We start from the raw sequence: 20,500 nt of genomic DNA, 5'->3' as shown, positions 1-20,500 counted from the left end.
CCCTGAAAAAAAAAAAAAAAACAAAAAAAAAAAACACACACACACTTGTTTATTACTGATCTCCAAAACATATATTTTAAGCAATATATATATATATATAACATATATATATTGTTTTAAAATTTCAAACTCATGTTGTACCTTCACAAAGCAATTCTGCTGTGTGGAAATGTGGCTCTGTGCAGAAAATAAAGAGAGTTCTGGGTTACTACTATGCTGAGTGTTTCTTTTAGCAACATTTTTAAATAGATGTCAGAAGTCGGACACTGAGAATTACTAAAAACTTGATCACTGTAAAATTATAAATGGACATCAGAGAAAACAATTAAATGCTACAGAAGTATACAATATCGAGCCTTAATGCTCATTGCACAGTTTAAAGTCTCCAGCCATCAGACTGAAGGAGAATCAAGTTTACACAGAGCTCTGCCATTCTGTGCAGCAGAACCGAAGCAGACAAGACTCCCTGTAACGCTCTCACAGTATTTCTGTGTTGATTTTAGCTGAGAAACCACCCTTACCAAATGTGAGACATGGAGACGTTATTAAATGTCCGTCTTACCAACAATGCGTACTGTCAGCAGCATATACTGTATGCAAACAGAGCAGACAATGAGATGTATCTGTGATAGAATCAACTCAGAGACGTGGAAAATGCTGGTTCTGCACTGCTCTGGAAACAGCGATAAGAGACAAGAGTCATATGACTGCAGTTATCAGAGTGCTCTCTGTGTTACGGATGCAGGCATCTCCTGGGAAAAATATACTGGCAGACAGAAAGAGCTGAACACCTGATGGAGGGGAAGGAGCGAGACGGCAGGAGAGGAGACGCCTGCTGGGAGTGAATAAATATGATAATGAACAGGGCTGACAAAGCTGACACATTAACTTAAGTGACAAATTAAATTAACACTGTTAACATATTTATCTAATCTAACATTAAATCTGATTCATACTGTTCAGTGTGATTTCTAAAAGACAGCAGCACAAGTGAGTGTCCATGTTCAGAACACACACACAAACAATAACGCTGAGGAAATATATACTATTAAATATATATTATATGTAAATATACTGTATATAGTTATATATGATTCATGATGATTTTAGAAATCATCATGCTTGCAATATAAATTTTAATCTGTGAATTTTTATGTTTGCCATTGCCAATAAGCAATATAAAGGGGCTAAAAACTGATAAAAACCAATGGGCAATCATTAGTGTACAGTACTTCAAAATAATTTAAAATAAAATTAACTATGTCAAATGACAAATTGTGTAGTAAATAATAGAGATGCACCGATTGCAATTTTCTTGGCCTATTCCGATTTCTGATTTTTTGTTAGTGTGATCTGCCGATACCGATTTTTGCCGATTCCGATTTTCTTTCTAAGAACTATAATTGACAGCATATACAAACAAAAATCTACTTTTCTTCAACGCAAAGTTTTATTTTCATAAAAAAACACAAGTAAAAAGTAATAAAATAAGAACAAATTAAAAAAAATTGCAAACAACAGCACAAATAAAAGCAATAGAATAAAGAGAGCTATGAAACTAAGTTTTTCAGGTTAAGCAAGTTTTTATTCAGTTAAGAAATACTACAGAAATGAAAGTAATCAAATCAAATTTGATTACTTTAATTTCTGTAGTCTTCATTGTAAAAATGAAATACAGATTAATGCTTACCATTAAAGTTATAAAACGTATTCAGTCAAGAGCAGAAAATTATTTTCTTTGTCTTTTGTTCTTTGATTAACATTACAAACAGCAGCATCAATATTGGACTGCGGTCCCTTTATCCACGGACCCAAATACTGTTACACAACATGCGTTCTTTTTCTCAACTATTTAACATTCCAAAACTGACTGTTTAACTGGATACTCGCCAAAACAGGCATTTTGACATAATTTTTTTTGTATTTGAACGTTTTAGCGCAGTTAGCCACTCATTTTGGTATTTGTGGCTCACAAGCTGTTTGAGACTGAGTGCGGATTGTGCGCTTCACTAATATTGATCAGTGGTGGTGCGCGCACGTTTGGTATAAGCGCGAAACCTGCGGGAATTACTAAAATAATGCGCAATACAAGCACTATTTAACCGGAGCGAATGAGATGTGTGTGAGAGAGAAGTGGTCGTCGGAGAGAACAGAGTGAGAATGCGCGGCTGATGTTATTGCCTGTGCCGCTGGTAACAAAACGGATCGGCTCGAAATCAGAAAGAAGTGAGACTGACCGGCCGATCACCGATCCGGGCCGATCATGAGGAAACTCGGCCGATTCCGATTCCGATCCCTGGCCGATCGATCGGTGCATCTCTAGTAAATAAAAATAGTTCTAAACAATAGTTCTAAAACAGTGAATCATGAATTGAATCAATTGTTTTAAATTGGAAAAATTTTAAATAAAAGTGTCAGACTTTTGCACCTCACTTATTTAGATGTAACTTATTATGTAGATGTATTATGTAGATGAAACTATGGCAAAAAATTTGGATCTTGGTTTTCTAAATTTGGACCTCGGTGATCTAACTTCATTTATTACTCCATGTGCTAAACACCTAGGCTTTTGGTTTGACTCAGGACTCAAGTTTGATAAACAAATTAATGCTGTGGTTAAATCATGCTTTTTCCCATTTACAACGCCTTGCAAAAGTTAAACCTCTACTCTCTCTGAGGAACTTTGAAACAGTAATTTATGCCTTTATTTTATCATGCCCATATTACTGTAATTAACTCTATTATGTAGTCAACCACTCATCCATTGATCGTTTACAAATGGTTCAGAATGCTGCAGCTAGGCTGCTGACAGGCAGTCGTAAATTTGAACGCATCACCCCTATTTTGTCTTCCTTGCACTGGCTGCCCATTAAATTGAGAATAGATTTCAAAATTTTAACTTTTGTTTTTAAATCATTAATGGTTTAGCTCCCAGATATCTCTCTGACATGCTATGTCCTCACAACCCATCAAAATCACTTAGGTCCAGGGATCTTGGATTGCTCACTATATTGAGCTTTTGCAATAGCAGGCCCTAAACTTTTGAATAGCCTACCATCATCTATTAAAACTGCGACATCTCTTTCTGCTTTTAAATTTAAACTTAACACTTATTTACTTACTGTGGCTTTTAGTGCTGAATGTTTTTTCTTATCTTTTGATTATACTGCACTGTATAACACTTTGGTCAGCCTTGGGTTAAATGTGCTTTATAAATAAATAATGATTTAATGAATGTATATTTGAAGAGTTCATTTGCAAAAACCGATAACTCCATTTTTATTTAATTTTTCAGAAATCACGTTTTTTTATTGCGCATTCCAAGTAAACTTAAAGGCATGGTTTACTCAACAATAAAATTATAAAATGAAATTCAATGGGGTCCAATGGAACCCCACTGATTTACTTTGTATGCAAAAAAGGAAACACTGAGACATATTTTAAAATATCTTTTTTTGTTACTGAAGAAAGATCATATAGACAGTCATACAGGTTTGGAAGGACTACAGAAAAAAAAGGATTTTTAACAAGAACAAGCAAGCAGTGATCTGTGATCGGGTGATTGTATCACAAAGGAATAGCATACATCTACAGAGGGAAAACATGTGGGGAATGCACACCTACATTCTCACAGATCATCTCTTGTCATGTCATCTCTTATTTAATTTGTCATCCTTAATTAAAAGGACTGTCCTTCTTCCATCAAAAATCAAAACACCACTGAAATTTCCACACACACACATGAACAGAGAGACCTAACCAGACAAACCAGCTGCTTAGAGTAACTGGGGAATAGGGCTTAAGATAAACTTAAGATAAGTGAAAAGACTAAGTTACCATGACAGGATTGTTTCCTTTTAGTCAAGTAAGCCATTTTGTAAACTGGTGAAATCTGAAGGTTAGTCTCCAGTGCACTATAAAGGCTTGTTGTGGCTTGTGCCCAAGGGCAAAGCAAAATATGTGTCCTGTCAGGAGAACTAAAGACTAAAAGCTCTCCTCACAAGCTTCAGCATAAGACTATCACATACTTTTCCTTTTGTTTGAGGCCTTATTATGATGAAACTGACGCTAAGTTTAGGGAGATAAACTGAGCTATAACCTTATACAAGTACCAGGAACATCAGGTGACCTTCTGGTACATACATGGTATAAAAATTCACATGACCTGAATTGTACCTGGCATAAAATCTCTCTAGCTACAGTATATAACTTTTGACACTGTCTTCCTCTCTCTTTTTTCCCACAATCTACTGCACAGATTATGTAATCAATTTTCATATCTCTGCCATAATAAAATTTGGTCAAGGAAAAACTATATCAGGCCACGAGGGACAAAAACATATAGAGGTCATTAAGTTATTTAAATATTTAACTCAACTGTAGTGTCGATTGCAGTGGGAAATCAGTGGCTGTTTTGTTATTAAGCATATAACTAAACAACAATGAGACCAAATGGACAATTGAGACTTTGTTTAACATTTTTCTTCAGATTCTTATAAGACTAAATTATCCAAGCAATGCTATTCACATTAATAACTTTAACTATTAATAATTATAACTCTTTATTCTGTAGGAAAACAGATCATTTCTGTTTATATTTATTTATATGGAAAAAAAATATTTTGAGACAAAGGTACCAAAATTAATTATTGCTGTGAGTCTCAAATTAAGAAAGAGCTCTGGGCAATAAAATGTACCTCTAGGCAACACTGACAGAAAAAAATGTCACCACTGTAAATAACTTGCCATCAGTTCCAAAGACATTTTTTGAGTAATTCACAAATTCTAAGCATTTCTTTCACTTTGACAGGCATTTAACACATCAAGGCCCTGTTTACACTAGTGCATGTAAAACAGCGTTTTAAAATGAAAACGATCCTCGTCTACACTTGTGTTTTCACTGCATTTCAGAAGCGTTCTCCGTCTTCACTACACAACTGAAAACGCATGTCACATGACCATTATTGCAGGTACAACAATGAGCATTATGTTATTGTTTACACAGTCATCAAGGATATGCAGAGCGCATGTGGGAAGCCGTTTTCAAAAGTCTCCGTTTTGGTCCGTTTACATTGAAATGCAACCCCGGAGTTTTCAAACTAAAATGGGGTCTGGCTCTGCAGTGTTTTCGAAAGTCTCCGTTTTCAAGAGTTGAAAACGCTGGGGTAGTGTAACTGTAAACGTCAGGTGTAACCGTATATATATATAGTTAAAATGTATACAAAAGAATGTATGCATTACCATAGTACTTCAAAACACAACAATAGCTAGTATCACCATACTTGCAGGTGATTTAAACGCATAATGTAATAGGAATGGCATCCATGCTGTGATTCCATCAGCCACCAACAGAGCTAAGGAACCACTCAGCTTCCACACTGAGCAGATACAGACACGGGTGCACATGCATTCATCTCCACACGCTCAGTTACACATGAATGTATATACACATGCGTGCACACAAACAAAAGCTGAGCATAGACAGGTGCTGTATGAAATGACATATATGGCCCACTCCGCTAGTTCTGTTCATAGATTATTGTATTAATAGTATTGTAGACCACCACAGAAAGATACATGACCTATGGCAGCCAAAATTTAAAGCATAAATCAGCATGACCATAAAAAGAGAAAAGACTAAATATTAGTTCATATGGGAAATACTTTCATATGGGAGGGAGAGAGAGAGTGAGTGAGAGACATTCTCTCACAGCGAAGCCTCAGCTTGTGTGATTCTGACCCAGCACAAACTGCCATGACCTATTTTTCCTGTCTCTCTCTCTCTCTGTCTATCTCTCTGGTGTAAAATCCATTAGATGTGGGTCCAGCAGTCTGTACAGTACAGGCACTTCTGGCAAACTGTCTCCTGCTCTTTTTTGAATACATGTAGTGAAGCATAAGGCAGGATTACTGTCATAAACTCAAACTAAGACAGGGTGAAGCTAGTGCAAGTGCTTGAGCAGGCTTTATTTTGCTAAAGCTCATTTCTTCCAAATAATATGAATATGATGACCTTAGATTTTCATAAATTATATTAACACAATTAATGCAAGTAAATGAAAACCTAAAAACAGTGGTTGAAACACTACCTGAAATAAAACACAAAATTAGCTGTAATAGCCATCGAACTCTCTTCACATGCTGGAATAACCTGACGTGTGTGGGTGAAGACATCCCAGAGGCAGTCTAGTGTGTGATGCCAGTAAGGTTACTGATACAGCTATCAGAGATGAAACCGCAATGACTGGTAGAAAGTAGCAGAGGACTCTTCATTCTCTTACAAATGTACTTTTTGTGCAATGTGCAGTACTGTTCGCAATGACTGTGATTCCTATTTAAATACAGATTGTGCCTTTCCTTTTCTGTCAGTTGAGAAAGAAAGAAAGAAAGAAAGAAAGAAAGAAAGAAAGAAAGAAAGAAAGAAATTAACACTTTTATTCAGCAAGGATGCATTACATTAATGCTTTTCTTTCACACTTTCTATTCATCCTGAAAAAGTGTCTACAAAAATACTAAGCAGCACAACTGTTTTCAACATTGACGAAAATTACAAAATAAATAAATAAATAAATAAACTTATTGAAACTACACTAGGAAATAAATCTGAATTTTTTTTTTAAAGGAAGCTAATTTGAAAATGCACAATGATATAACAACCTTGCCATTAGGTTCTCTGAGCAACACATCATCCCAGCTGCCCGCTCTCTTTATTCTCTATCCATCTTGTTCTCATTATTCTGTCCTCAGCTCACCTCTGTTCTGTTTCTCTCTCTGCTCCTATTTCTTCTTTTCTTTCGCTCTCACCCCCACACATCTTTCATTTACTCTCTCTACTGAACTCTGCATTTTTCCATTTTTTCATATCTTTTGCTGCAAAGCTTTCTGTTTTCCCTCGACCCCACCTCTCTTTGATATCAGCCTCCCTCTCGCTATCACTCTCCTTCGATTCACCTCTGCCTCACGGGTTAGTCTCCCTCCCTCTTTCCCTGTCCTCATGTTCCCTTCAGCCTTTAGGGGATTGCAGTTACCTCCATAAATCTCTCAATTTTGACCCATGAGCACAACAAGCGTGGGACAGCATACGTGTGGTCAAACCCCTGCAAGCAGTTCCAGCAAGATGATCATTTTAAAAAATGTTCTGCAGAACATCATAGTAGTGCATGCTTGCAATACCAGGGTATCGCTAGGTGGTTGCTAAGATGTTCTGAGTGGTTGCTAGGTGGTTTCCTGGATGGTTGCTTAATGGTACAAGTCAAAAGAGCCCACAAACATGTCAAATTCTCATATTCTGGTTCTTAGATATGGCTCAGGTCTCTCCTCCAAAGTAACTCTATGGGAAATTTCCCTATTTTACTGACCATTAGGCAACAACCAATCTTTCAGCAAAGTAACAGCACAATTCTCAACAAACCACATGATTTGAGCTATTATTCATGTCTGGATCATAATGAGAAGGGCAACATTACTGCACTGCACCATCAAGCAGTGTGTTCTCTCTGTGCTTTTCTCCTTAACTCTGGGCAGGAACTGTGTGCGTATGTGTATATGTGTACACATGCATGTGCGTGTCTGAGGAACAAAAAGAGAGAGAGAATATTGGGGCTGTGCATTATTGACAAAACCATGATGCAGAATGTCAAGGCCTCGGGGTGTAGGGAGAGAGAGAGGGGGAGAAAAAGAGAGAACAGAGAGCCCTGTTAGATATAATGGCACTGGTGTCTTAGAAATTTTAGGGCATCCTTCTGGTCATGTGCCTTGATGTCATTTCATCGAGTATTTCTGACAAGACGCTGTCTGTGTTTACAAGAGCATGTGCCAAAAAAAAACAATCAGTATACTAGTATTTTGTTCTCCTGTCTTCTAAATTCTTTGATTAAACAACAGCAACATTTTGATTAAACTGAATAATTTCTGAAGGATCGTGTGACACTGAAGACTGGAGTATCGGCTGCTGAAAATTCAGCTTTGCCATCACAGGAATAGATTACAATTTCAAATATATACAGTAAAAAAAATAAAATAAATAAAATAAAAATACAAAATTTTTTCACAATTTGTATATTTGTCAATTTATTTTTGATCAAATAAATGCAGCCTTGGAGAGCAGAAGAGACTTTAACACTTTTTTAAAAATCCTACCAGCCCCAAATTTTTGAACAGTAGTGTATGTTATATTGCATTTCTATTTAAAGCATTCTGAGTAGCCAAGAGTATGTGCAACTATATGATGAGTGATGTAATGCACAGTGAGACAGTGCGTCAAAAACAGACGTTACACAAACAAATGACAAATGGGCTGAGAAAGCTGACAGAGCAAAACTGTCTCTCTCTCTCATCTTCGGGTTGGGTTCTACAGCATTAGAGTGACTATACGAATACATTTTTTTGTGACTAGACATTTTAGCAGAAATAGACTGTACTAAATAACATTACACAGGGAAAAGCAGTGGCTCTGTCTCCCCCCATGCCATCCAACAGTGGAAAATCCCAGCCAAACCTACCAGAGATGAGTAAGACAGCATTAGAGGAAGAGGTGCAGAGGAGTATTTGTATCAGTGTTTCTGTAACTAAGAAAATCAAGAGGAACTATAGCTGTGTAATTCAAATACACTCATCTCAGAGACACTTCTGCTTTCCCTCATGCAGCATGAATGTTATTTCAGAATATTAAACCCTCTTCAGAAGGAGGATGTGTGTGTGTGTCTAATTGAGGATGTGTGAGGAACTAATAGAAGGTGAGGATCAAAACTATCCTTTCATATTCCACAGGGATGAATAGGATTACCAATACTAAATCCAAGCACATCCGCAAAAGTCTTCTATCCTGTCTCCATAGAAATCTCTTTAAGAAATACAAGATCAAAGTAGAATAATCCACATGGTCATTGTTTTACTTTACAATCATGAATCTCACATTTGTACAGTGACTTTGATGTTTGTGTGTATTAGTATTAAAATCTAAAATAACCAAGTGACCAAGCTAAAATCCTCAAACTAAATCCAAAAGATAAAAAACTGGATTACACCACACATTCATATTTCACATGGACAGCACTCACAAAAACTGGATTTGTAAATCTGTGAAAAAATAACTTCATAATCAAGGCAACAATGATAGAATTAGAATTAGAGACTGTAATGTGAGCTGCCAGTGTGATGGAGATCATTTTACCTGATCTGACCATTAAAATGATTTTGCTGGTGTAATCTATAGTCAGACAGATTCAGTTATATTAAATAATACTATTAAAGGAATAGTTCACCCAAAAGTGAAAGCAGGAAAGATGGACTTGCTAAGGATTACATTTACCAGTGTTATTAAATATTAACTTTAAGTAGGCTAAGTCTTACATCACGACATCAAATCATAATCCAAATGTAAAAATTGGTGAAAAGGAGCATGCACAATTAAATATCAAATATTATATATCCAATATGGACTGATACAAATAACATTTTTAAAAATCAGTTATATCATCAGATAATTCATACACTGCTGATGTAGTAAGCATCCCCATTTTGTGAGTTGACTTGACTTCTTTACAGTGTGTTATTGAGTTAAATCAAGAAAGCGCATAAGCAAATCTCATGATGAAAAGCAAAAAAAATAAAAAATAAATCACACAGAACTTCTGCATTATATATATTAGAGGAAGTCTGAATGTATTTGTGTTGAAGTGTGCTTTTCCCACAAACCAGTCATAAGTGGTTGCATGACATATCTCTCAAATATGGCCACAAGGTGAACTGTAAATGAATCAAAAAGATTTGTCTGAACTTGCCTGTCAAAGACCAAAGGCTGTGAGAAATCGCATCATTACAAAGGGCAGTTAATCTCACAGAGCAATATTATTAAAGCAGACAAGACGAGAGAGAGTGTTTGACGAATTCTGCTGAGTGCCCCAGTATGTCCTGAAGCTTCAGGGGAATCTTGCTGCCTGTCACTGAATCCACGCTGTCTCTGCAGGACAAAGCCAGCTGCTCTGTTCGACAACACGGCTTGCGAGATAAGATGAGTAGCTGTGTTAGATGATCCAGACAGGGTCAACCGTAAAAAGGGACCAATCAAAGTGTCTACTGGGCCAGATAAATCACTGGCCGTATACTTTAACATTAGGCTTACATTCAGTCAAAAATTCTAACAACCTGTATAGAATGAATTCCTGATATAAAAGCATCTGACGTCCACTGTTTCTTCACCCTACCTGAACTCATGCTGATGCTAGCAGTTCTCACACAGGAAGAAAAGGTGCTTACAAGCTCATAAGGGCGGACTACTGTTTCTATGATGGACCAACACTAGATCAACAACTTCATTTTAAACATTGATGTTTGGGATGATGTTGACAGTTTGGCGGTTTTGAGTAGTGAAATTTCCATTGCTGATCAGAGCATAAATGGAGTGAAGAGAGAGACTTTTAGAGGGAAATAATACCACAGCTGTCCAGTGGCACACAGAAACTGGGACGCAGTCAAATTAAGTCCCTGTGCACCAGTGCTTGTGGGAGATTGCAAATTTTCCTGTTGTTCCCAAATATTTGTAATTTCAACATATTTGTAATGTCAACATAATTGGATGAGAGCAGATTACCAGGACTGGCAAAAGTACAATGCAAACTGAAGAAGCATCTTTCTGAAACAGCAATATTTGTGCTTCTGGCTGTGGCAAAGAAGCTTAATCAAATAAGAAGGACATGTTCATAAATATTCAACTGTCTCAGTAACTTACTAACACAGACAGACCAGGGTCCAATATTTCTGATCCTAAAGGAACAACCTTTCACCCTCAAGAACACACATAGGTGAGTCTGAGATATGCCATGGACGGTCAGCATTCCACATGACCTGGGTAAAAGAAAATGTGCAGACTCAGATGTCACACACCAATACAAATCACACACTTTCTGACCTTTCATCCTGCACACACACAAAGATCCACTCACAAGACCAGATAATGCCAATCAATGAATCACTGTGACAAAACAGGCTACTAAATTGAACAAATAAAAGCAATCTATTCTGTATAGGCTCAGAGTCATGTCTGGCTAAAACTTCCTACTTACATTTTCTCGCAAAAGATGTTTTCACTCAATATGAGTCAAAACCATAAGAAAATCTATATTACAAATTATAAATATTTACAAATCTGGCATTCACTTCAATTAATGAATTTAGATGTTTCAAACTATTTTTCTTTATTATTTATGAGAGGTTTGACACATGGTTATAATATAAGTTACAATTATACTTAAAAAACAATAAAACATGCCTGGGTGACTTTAATCAACTCATGGCAAGTAAAATATTGAAAAAACAAACCGTAACAATGAAGGATGGCTTTTATTTTACATGATTTTTAACTGTTTTTATGAATGTCTAATCTATTTTTATATAAGAACTGTAGAATTATCTATATCAAATAAAAAGAAAATGGAAATAGATAGACTGGTATTCACTGTGCTAGAAAAATATTCTAGCATTCATTTCAAAGTGTAATTTTGCTATTTAAAAAATTATGGTATAGGTAAAGTTTTGTCACAATATGTTTTGTCCCATGTTTTAAAAATGAGTTCGATGCGCTAGGTGGTTCTTCCTAAGCTCTATACGTTTGGGATGTAGAGCCATCTAAGGTAAAAGTTAAATTCAGTGCAAGTCAAGATTTTACGGAAAATCCACTTATATCTGCAGTAAGCAGAAGCACTGGAAGAGTAAGTGCTAAAAAAGCAACCTGATATAACCTATATGTCATTTCTGGTCCATATAAACACACAGTTTAACACAACTAACCACTGACACCAGAAATCAACATCAATCCTGCACTTTCCACAACACACCCATGTCTGGAGTTTTGACATGTAGGATGTTTTAACTAATAAAATGCAACAAGTTCTGAATAGTATCAATCTGTAGTCTGTTTTACCAGATTACGAATAAACCAACAGCTCCCTATAATAATAACAACCCACTGGTTGCTATTACTATGAACCTGAGTGAGTATGCTGACAGCTGTCAAACTCACCAGCTCGTCCAGGTTGCGCATATCCAGCAGGACTCTCTTTTGCTGCTCCCGCCAGCGGGCCAACAGCTCTGGGTCGGGCTCGCCGATGCTCTCCTTGCGGCTGTACGTCCTGCTCGGCGGGCTCTGCGACTCCCCCAGAGCCTCCGACAGGTTCTCCTGGTCCCGTATCTCCTCCTCGATCTCCTCCTCGAGTTGAATCAGCATGGGGGCCAGCATGCCAAATTTGGCCCCCCGGCGAGCCACCTCCAGCAGGCACAGCACGAAGTTCTTCTCGTTACACCTCTCCACCAGGTCGTTGGTCTCGAACATGAGCACATCTTTGATCCAGAGCTCCAGCCTGCACCAGCCGATGAAGTTCGACACGTTGTCTCTGGCCAAAAACGATCCCGGTATGACGTTCCTCGACTGGAAGACCACGTCCTTGCTGGGTATCCGCAACGAAAGCGCCGCATCTGGATACTTCGTCTTGAAGTCGTGGGCGGCGCGGTTCACGTTTTTGGCATGCCGGCAGAGCGCGCAGCCGGTCTCCAGACTCTCCATGAAAGTGTCCGCTGTGATGTCCAGGTCGTACAGCGTGTTCAGCCATTCAGCCAGATCCTCCTTCATGGCATATAGGTATTCCTCGCTGGACTTAAACGGCCTGATGCTTTTGGAGGCGGCGGATTGAATGTTGCTCTGATCGGCCATATTATGGGGAAACGTGTATCAATCAAGGCACGAAATGACGCACGACTGTCTCGTACAGTAATCCTCCATAAACAGCGTTAGGAATGGCATAACGACGCGCGGTAGGAGCTCCTAAAGCGGGCCGCTTTGACTCGCAGCGCCGCGGTACAGCTGTGGGATTCCGCGATGGATTCCGGATGTCTGTGAGATACCCGCCTCCTTCAATGACCACATAGCAATTACTCATTCCCCCTGTGGAAGTCCGGACCGAAACAGAAACAGGACAATTATCAGTACATGACAGCTCGGCGACATACTGTCCCACTCGCTATCGTTGTGCATGAGGAACATCCGCATTGGCTAACAGCGCTCCGCAACACCTCGTTTATTCATTCGTTCACACCAATTCGGAAGACGCATGGCCGATTGAGGCAGGAAGGCAGCCCCGGTCTACTGGGGCACTTTAATAATAATCTTCGTCAGTTGGAAATGATCCGACCGTCCTATGCGCCTCCTCCTGCATAACATGTTGAGCTGCAGTGGCTTATACATCGAGTTACATCTCATTAGAGGATCAACGGCAACTTTATCCCTGTGCATCCCCTTTCTTTCAATTGCCCAAGCCGCTACCAACGGCCAAACCGAACCGTTGGTACCAATGCCAAAAAAATTTACATTGGCATTCGGTTGATACCAATCATTTTGATTTAAATACAGTTATTGTTTTGCAGTCGAGCGAAAATACAAAAACGAGGATGTTGATTTTGCTTATCATATCTCCAATTTGCATGTTCGTTGATGGGAACAGGCATCCCGTGATTGCTTCACGCTAAAAAAACAAAAAACAAATCACATTTAATCAGCGCGAAATTGATAATGTACGTTAATATACGTTTGCACGCGCTGCCTGTCCGTTTAAATCAATCACGATCAAGTCAACTCAAACTATGTGATGAAATTAAACTTACTTATCTACCTTCACGTGATAATAAACTGTGGCAGGGCCAATATAAGGATAATGTACAGTCAAGGGAAGCAAAGTGGATGGGTATTGTACCATGATGAACTGACTGTAACGTTTCACTATCCCGCTTATTTATACAACCATTTACCAAATAAATAAATACAATGGCATTATTTTGATTTATTTACTTATTATTATTGTTATACATGTTATATATTGTTTACATTAGATTAAAGCTTCCGCTAAAAAAAAACAGTCCATCTAAGTAGGAAACAAAAGGTTTTTCAACAAGACGAACACTACAACAAATAACATTACAATATTATTTGATGTATTTCTAGCTGCAATTCAAGTCGCTTTTTAAGTGGACTAGTTGGCAAACTTATTTAGCTACAATTCCACACAGCTCATTAGCTACCTATTCGTTGTTGCGCCGACCGATGTTTGCGCAAACTGGCGATTCTGACTCGCGTTACAAACAGCGAGACCGCGGAGTAATTTTAGAGACATGCTAGTAGCGCCAGTATGTTGCCATGGGCAACGGTAAAACGTCGAGATTGACTAGTAGTATTCTATAGTCTTTGGTAGTAGTCAGAATCAAGTATTCAGGAGAGTCGTTAAATAAATATTTGTCATGTGTTTGGATGTCATATACTTGATGAAAATGTAAGACTATCATCTTGCTCTACTCATGTAAAGATCGCTGTAGAACTTAATCTCTCTTTGAAGATCAATCAATGAGAAAACTCAGAAAGCATTTGCCACTTTATCTGCTCCATTGCTCAGTAAGGTCAATCTTTCTTTGATCCACATTCCCAAAAACTCTTTTGCCAAACATTAATCAGGACTGTCCAATTAAATTAATGTGGTTATCCAACAAGCTCTGTTCCCGTTGGGCTCCAAACCTTTAGTTAAGGCTCACTCACACTAGCCTACTTTGCCAATGGTCTTGGTCATCAGCAAATGAAAGGGGCCATTCTGAATAGGCAGACAAAAGACAGACATGAAGACATCATCATGATGTTAATCAGCACTCATTTGTCTCCTTTAAACAATAAGTTCAATGGCTGTAGGACAACTGATGGTCTGTCTTCAGAAACTCAACTCTTAACAATCTTAGGTCAAAGCCACACTAGGGCACATGCTGTGAATGAGAAGATAAAACAAGTTTAGAGAAAAAGAACTTAAAATAGAAGTATTTTGATGTCATGGTTTAATATAATCCTTCCGAATGTGTCTTCCTATAGTGTTGTAATAGCGGATCAGAAATTATCCTTATGAGGAAAACTCCAGAGTCCAGATTCCCACCCCAGTGTTATCCTATTTTAAGAGTCACTTTTGCTTGGATGTTTTTGCAGTACGTCACCAAACAAGCCAACTGCAGATTTAAATCACTCCCACTCTCTTCTAAATATAACATCAGACCAACCATAAGACATTATTACGATTGTGCATTGTTGAGCTTTTCTTCACACTTTCTTGTCTGTATGATCCCATAACATGAGATCTGAGAGCATAAGTGGAAATGTCTCCATTTTCTTTTTGTTTTACTTCCTGCTCTTGTTGCTTAACGTCAGGCAGTGTGCTCTTCAATAGCTTGGCCGGGACTGCTGCAGTGTGTGATTCCAACAGCAGCCATGCAGCCAAAGGGAGGCCCTTGTTTTGATTTGAAAAGCATTGGGTTGTTTCTTTAAGAGCTAGACGGAGGGGAGGACACACAGCGAGAGGAATGAGATCATTCTTCGAGGACTGGATGAATCAGCTTTTCTGTGAACACATACACAAAACCAGTTCATTCCACAGCTCTCCAGCAAATGAGCATTTGGCTCCTAGATGTCCATTAAAAAGGCATTAGTCAGTGAAATTGAAATGAAACACTGTCATTCCATGTAGCGAAATATTTTTATGACTGAGAATTACCGTTGCTTAATTTAATTTCTGAGTGTCATTAAATTAGATAAAAACTTAATATGGGTTTTGTAAGAAGGCTCCAAAACTGGTGCAAGCATCCTATCAGCTCCCGCCAACACTTCAATTAACAAGAGCAACGATTCAACACAAGGTGCTTGGTGAACACATGCCAGATGCTTTGCAGACGAAGTAAAAGGTTGATAACGTTCTCAAGCTTCACATGAGACCACTGTTTCAACTTGTTCTGTTATAGAACGGTTAAACAGAGCAGAAAACATGCTGCGTATTTACGTTTACAAATGTCTTAAAAGAAACATTCTGCACAGCTAGTGATTGAACAGCTTTACATTTCCCCCTCCAAAATTTGACTTAAAGATGGCTACAGTAACTGTGCATACTTCTTAAAAATGCTGCACAGCATTTTTGATGTTGAATTCTTCTTGAAACACAAGAAAAAAAGACATCTACTGATCACACAAGATTCAGATAAACCAATAATGTTCATCAAGAGGCTCTAATGGAGGCTTAGTCATGCTCTGATAACAGAGCTGGCATCATTTTACTTGGTACTCAGCAGATAATCTGCTCCATCATGCACATGGTAGCCATGGAACCAGAATTAGAATGAGACACCTAACGGTTAAAGCTTGAATTGCACCCATTTTAATGGGCAGGGCATGTCATTAGATTTACACAGATAAACGTTATCTTACCGTTTTGAAACGTCCTTTAAAAACAGCTCTAAGAGCTTAACGCATGAAGCAACAAGTGGCTATAACACCTATTAACTAACTAATTTAAAGACATGAATAGACAGCATGTATAAAGTAATAATTGCTGCCAGCTACAGTAAGCAAACACCACAATATGAAAAGGATAAAGCAAACCAGCTAAACAATGGAGGTGGAAAAGTTTATTTTTTTAAAAACAGTTCAAAGTACATAGTTACATAGAGAGACACAAGACAGACATCCCCAAAAACGTTGACTACAGGGCAACTGAGTATCTTAAAAGGAAAAAAGGCCATTACTGCATACAAAAAAGCAACCTCAAGGTTTAACTAAAACCACAATGTGGTACTGAAATTAAAAAAGGAAAAGCAAACAAAAAAGATTGCCATGTATGAATATGGAATCATAAATAAAAATGACTTTAAAATTTTCCTCTATGTAAATTTCCTTTTGCTTGATGCATGATCTCAGTAGGGTCTGTCTCTGCGCTCCTGACGATGATCCCTGTAAAAGAAAAGAAAATATGTATCAAGTACATGAAGCACCACACAGACTAAAGCATATTACATTTATCCTGTTATACTCACAGTAAGTGACGCTCACCTCATATCCATCTTGCCTGGGGGTCCCATGCCTCTCCTGCCCCCTCTGTCCATGGGAGGACCACCCCTGCTACCTCCTCTGAATCCGCCCTTGTCCATTCCACCACGGCCTCCTCTGAAGCCGCCGCGATCTCCTCCCCAGCCTCCACGCATGCCCCCCGGACCACCGCGATCCATTCCCCTGCCGCCCCTCATTCCACCCCTGCCACGATCACCACCTGAATATACAGTTAAAACAAATCATGCTTTTTCTGTTACACAACACATATCTCAGTCACAGACACTTAGAGACCAGCTGATGAGGGAAGACTGTTAATCTGCGTGTACCTGCAGGAGGGAAGGAAGGAGCTCCAAGGCCTTCAGGTTTTGGAGCTTTACATTGGTTACACTCCGTTCTCCAGGAGAAGTTTTGATTTCCACATCCACTGTAAAGAGATTTGAGGTAGACAGCCAGAAACAGACATCAACATCGTTTTTATGCTTATTTAGCAGGCCTCATGTATTGCAAAATAGATGCCTCATATTTTGTTTGTTTAAACCATTATGCATCACTCACGGGCTGGGACATTCCCAGTCTCCAGCTCTCTTCTGCACATTGCCTCCGGGAGGCCCGTTCCAACCCATTCCACCTCGAGGGCCTCCACGAGGGGGGAAACCACCTCTCTCTCCTCCTCTTCCCATACCTGGTGGCATAATACAAAGCCACCATTACAATACAGAAACACCCTCCACTTGAAGGATTCCTGCTGGCTTGAGGATTCATCATACCTCCACGGTCACCTCTCATTGGCATTCCTCCTCTCATACCCCCCATCATGGGTTTCCGGCGAGCCATAGACACCTTTATCCTCCGGCCTTGGAACTCCTTACCTGAGGTATGAGCAGCAGGTAAATGATCGAGAACATGTTTAAAAGTGAAAAGAGCTCTTGAGTGGAACAGGCAGAATAATGTCAACCAATTGACACAACTCATGGAAATAATCTTGAACGTGACCCGTCCAAGTTAAAGTTAAAGAAGAGGCATTCAACAAAAATGTAAGAAACCAACCATCAAAGTATTCAACAGCAGCTTTGGCAATGGCAGGCTCCTCATAGGACAGTGTGGCATCTCCCTTTGGTTTGCCAGTGTCTTTATCAGTGTAGATGTTTATGGCTGGTTGGTTTAAACGCCGATTTATCTATGACAAACAAAAATGGCTATAAAAATGGAGAGTCACAATAGCTGAATTTTGATGATAAAAAGCTGACATTGTTATTTAGAATGAATCTAGTTATGTAGCTTCTCACCCGTAACGATCCACAGTGTTTGAAGAAGTCGGCCATCTCTGGTAGAGTTGCATTCTCAGTTAGGCCTGTGATGTAGATTGTGCTGTTCTCAGAGTCCTGCTCTCCTGGATGCCCTGTGTTAATGAGAGAGAATCAAATTTAACACTTTTATATCCATTCAACTTACACTAGGGTTTCTGAAAGAAGCCTCTCATGCTACAAGGATGCATTTATTTGATAAAATATAGGTAAAACGGCAATATTTGAAATTACAATTGAAAATATTTTTCTATTTTAATATCTTTCAAAAATAAATTTAGCATTGTAATGGCAAAGCTGAACTTTCAGCAGGCATTACAACAGTCTCCAGTGTTACATGAGCCTTCTGAATTCATTTTAATATGCTCAAACATTTATCAATGTTGAAAACAGTTGTTGCTGCTTAACATTTTTGTGGAAACTGTTCGTGAATTTTTCCAGATTATTTGAATAAAAATTCAAACTGCACTGTAACAAATTTGAAGTCTTGTCACTTTTGTAGAAATTACTGCCTTTGTCCGTAATGTACATATATTAAAAGAGAGAGGGGGATCATTTACAACACATACCCATGTCACGATCCATTCCACCCCTCATGCCTTCTGGGTTTCCATGGATCAAAGAAGAGAAAGACAAGAAACACTATTAGGCAATGACATTACATCTTAAAAGCAAACCTGCCCATCTGCCAAGACAAAAAACCTGCGAGCAGTATTAAATACATTGAGAAGATATGACCATTTTCAGGATTACCCTTGACCACAATTGATTGTCAGAATGAAATGAGAAAAAAAAAAAAAAAAGCAGAATTAAAAAAGACGCTTCTGTCAAAGGACATGTCTCAACTTTTGAAGAAATCCAAATAAAAACCATTAGGACACTTTTTTTTGTTTTGTTTTTTTTTGGTTAAAAGTGGCACACCAAATGGAATCTCTTAAGGACACATAGGCGTGAATGGCCTCTAAATTAACACAAGTGGACTAGCCAATGGAATACGCTTTAAGAACTTACCACCAGGCTTATTGAAGCCCCCTCTGTCTCCAGCGATGCTAAACATGAAGATATGAAGGCGATATTCCTTTTAGTCTCCAACCATAGGACTTGAGTAGGAAATGAACATAATATTTCCCTCTAACTTTGCAAATGCCCCATGTGACAAATGTAAATGCAAATAAATGGGCTGCTTCATGACTTCTATAACATGTTATATGGTATTTAACAGTTTGGTTGCACCAATGTAAAAAGACATCCACACAGGACCAGAAATACATTGCCTTTTTGTAAACCTTTTTTTAAAATGGGAAGAATTGCCAAGTTAGCTTGGTGCCTTCATGCTTAGGGCTACACCCAATATAAAACGAATGTTGAGGCAAATTTTAAATACAGCAATCCTGTTGTGGAAAAATCCCTTTAGCTACTTCAACCAGAATTAAACCAATAAAACATCAGCACTGAACAAAAGTACACTCATAAATTTATAGTACAAATGACAAATGTTTACAAAGGGTGATAAGTATATATATATAAAAAAGAAAATCACATATGCCGGTAAAAAAAAGAGAAAAAAAAAAAGAGATCCAAACATTAGCTAAATAAAAACAAAACAATCAAGAAAATTCCCCATGGTTCTTTGAGCTGTCGCCTTTGAAATGGAAAAAGGTACTTAAAGAATAAGTACAGCTGTTCTTACATCGATCTCTGATACCTGCAGCGTATAAATGTGACAAAGAATGTTAAAACAAGACCTTTGAAATGAGAAAACAGTTCACAAATGCAAAAATATTTTAAGTACATGAAATTGTATAAAATTTAAATATCAGAAATGTTTAATAGCATGCTCACCGTCCCTTGAAACATGAATTCAGTTGGACCAGAAATAACTTGATTTTCCTTTTTCGTTTGGAGTCAGTGATTTCTTACTAGTTTTATGGGTTAACAAAACCAACCTACTGAGAAGTGTTTGAAAAACGGTTTATGCATAAAACTAAATTCTTACTTCTGGTTACCAACAAAGTATTTAAATGTGTATGTGTCCATTAAATATTCAAGGATTCTGTTCAAGGTTACTGCAACCATTTCATTTAAAAGATAAATTTTCTTTCAATGCCGAACGAACCCTTCTGCTTACATTCACCATTTTGAAACCCGATTACTTTCTGCATACTTTGTCGACAAAGTTCCATTCAGAATTTAAAGCCCAGTAAATAAGGATAAAACTTAAATGCCCATGATCGTGTGCCACCATCTGCTGCGATAAACTTACACAGTAAACTACCCCTTTTTCCAAGAATGATGCATGTTT

General features: G+C 38.2%; 2 protein-coding genes across 4 annotated transcripts in view; both read right to left on the bottom strand.

Annotated features, from left to right (window-relative positions):
- Positions 1-13,383, bottom strand: part of LOC107672792 (GAS2-like protein 1) — a 23,162-nt gene extending 9,779 nt beyond the window's left edge. Inside the window, exon 1 of the mRNA XM_016466157.1 lies at positions 12,020-13,383. Within this exon, the coding sequence (XP_016321643.1) occupies positions 12,020-12,706 (687 nt within the window). The 5' untranslated portion in view covers positions 12,707-13,383. The remainder of the gene's footprint in view (positions 1-12,019) is intronic.
- Positions 13,384-16,455: 3,072 nt separating this feature from the next.
- LOC107672746 (RNA-binding protein EWS-like) overlaps positions 16,456-20,500 on the bottom strand; it is a 12,243-nt gene continuing 8,198 nt past the window's right edge. For 2 of the 3 annotated variants that reach the window (XM_016466068.1, XM_016466069.1), the window contains exons 8-16: positions 19,210-19,247; positions 18,768-18,800; positions 18,181-18,293; positions 17,942-18,071; positions 17,662-17,763; positions 17,450-17,576; positions 17,221-17,318; positions 16,895-17,111; positions 16,456-16,795 (exon numbers count right to left, since the gene is read on the bottom strand). In XM_016466068.1, the coding sequence (XP_016321554.1) occupies positions 16,759-16,795; positions 16,895-17,111; positions 17,221-17,318; positions 17,450-17,576; positions 17,662-17,763; positions 17,942-18,071; positions 18,181-18,293; positions 18,768-18,800; positions 19,210-19,247 (895 nt within the window). In that variant the 3' untranslated portion in view covers positions 16,456-16,758. The remainder of the gene's footprint in view (positions 16,796-16,894; positions 17,112-17,220; positions 17,319-17,449; positions 17,577-17,661; positions 17,764-17,941; positions 18,072-18,180; positions 18,294-18,767; positions 18,801-19,209; positions 19,248-20,500) is intronic. The other variant, XM_016466070.1, reaches the window with a different exon arrangement.

This window comes from Sinocyclocheilus anshuiensis, unplaced genomic scaffold (genome assembly GCF_001515605.1).
Source record: "Sinocyclocheilus anshuiensis isolate Anshui unplaced genomic scaffold, SAMN03320099.WGS_v1.1 scaffold88, whole genome shotgun sequence".
Lineage (NCBI taxonomy): Eukaryota > Metazoa > Chordata > Actinopteri > Cypriniformes > Cyprinidae > Sinocyclocheilus > Sinocyclocheilus anshuiensis.
This window is presented reverse-complemented; position numbering and strand designations above follow the sequence as displayed.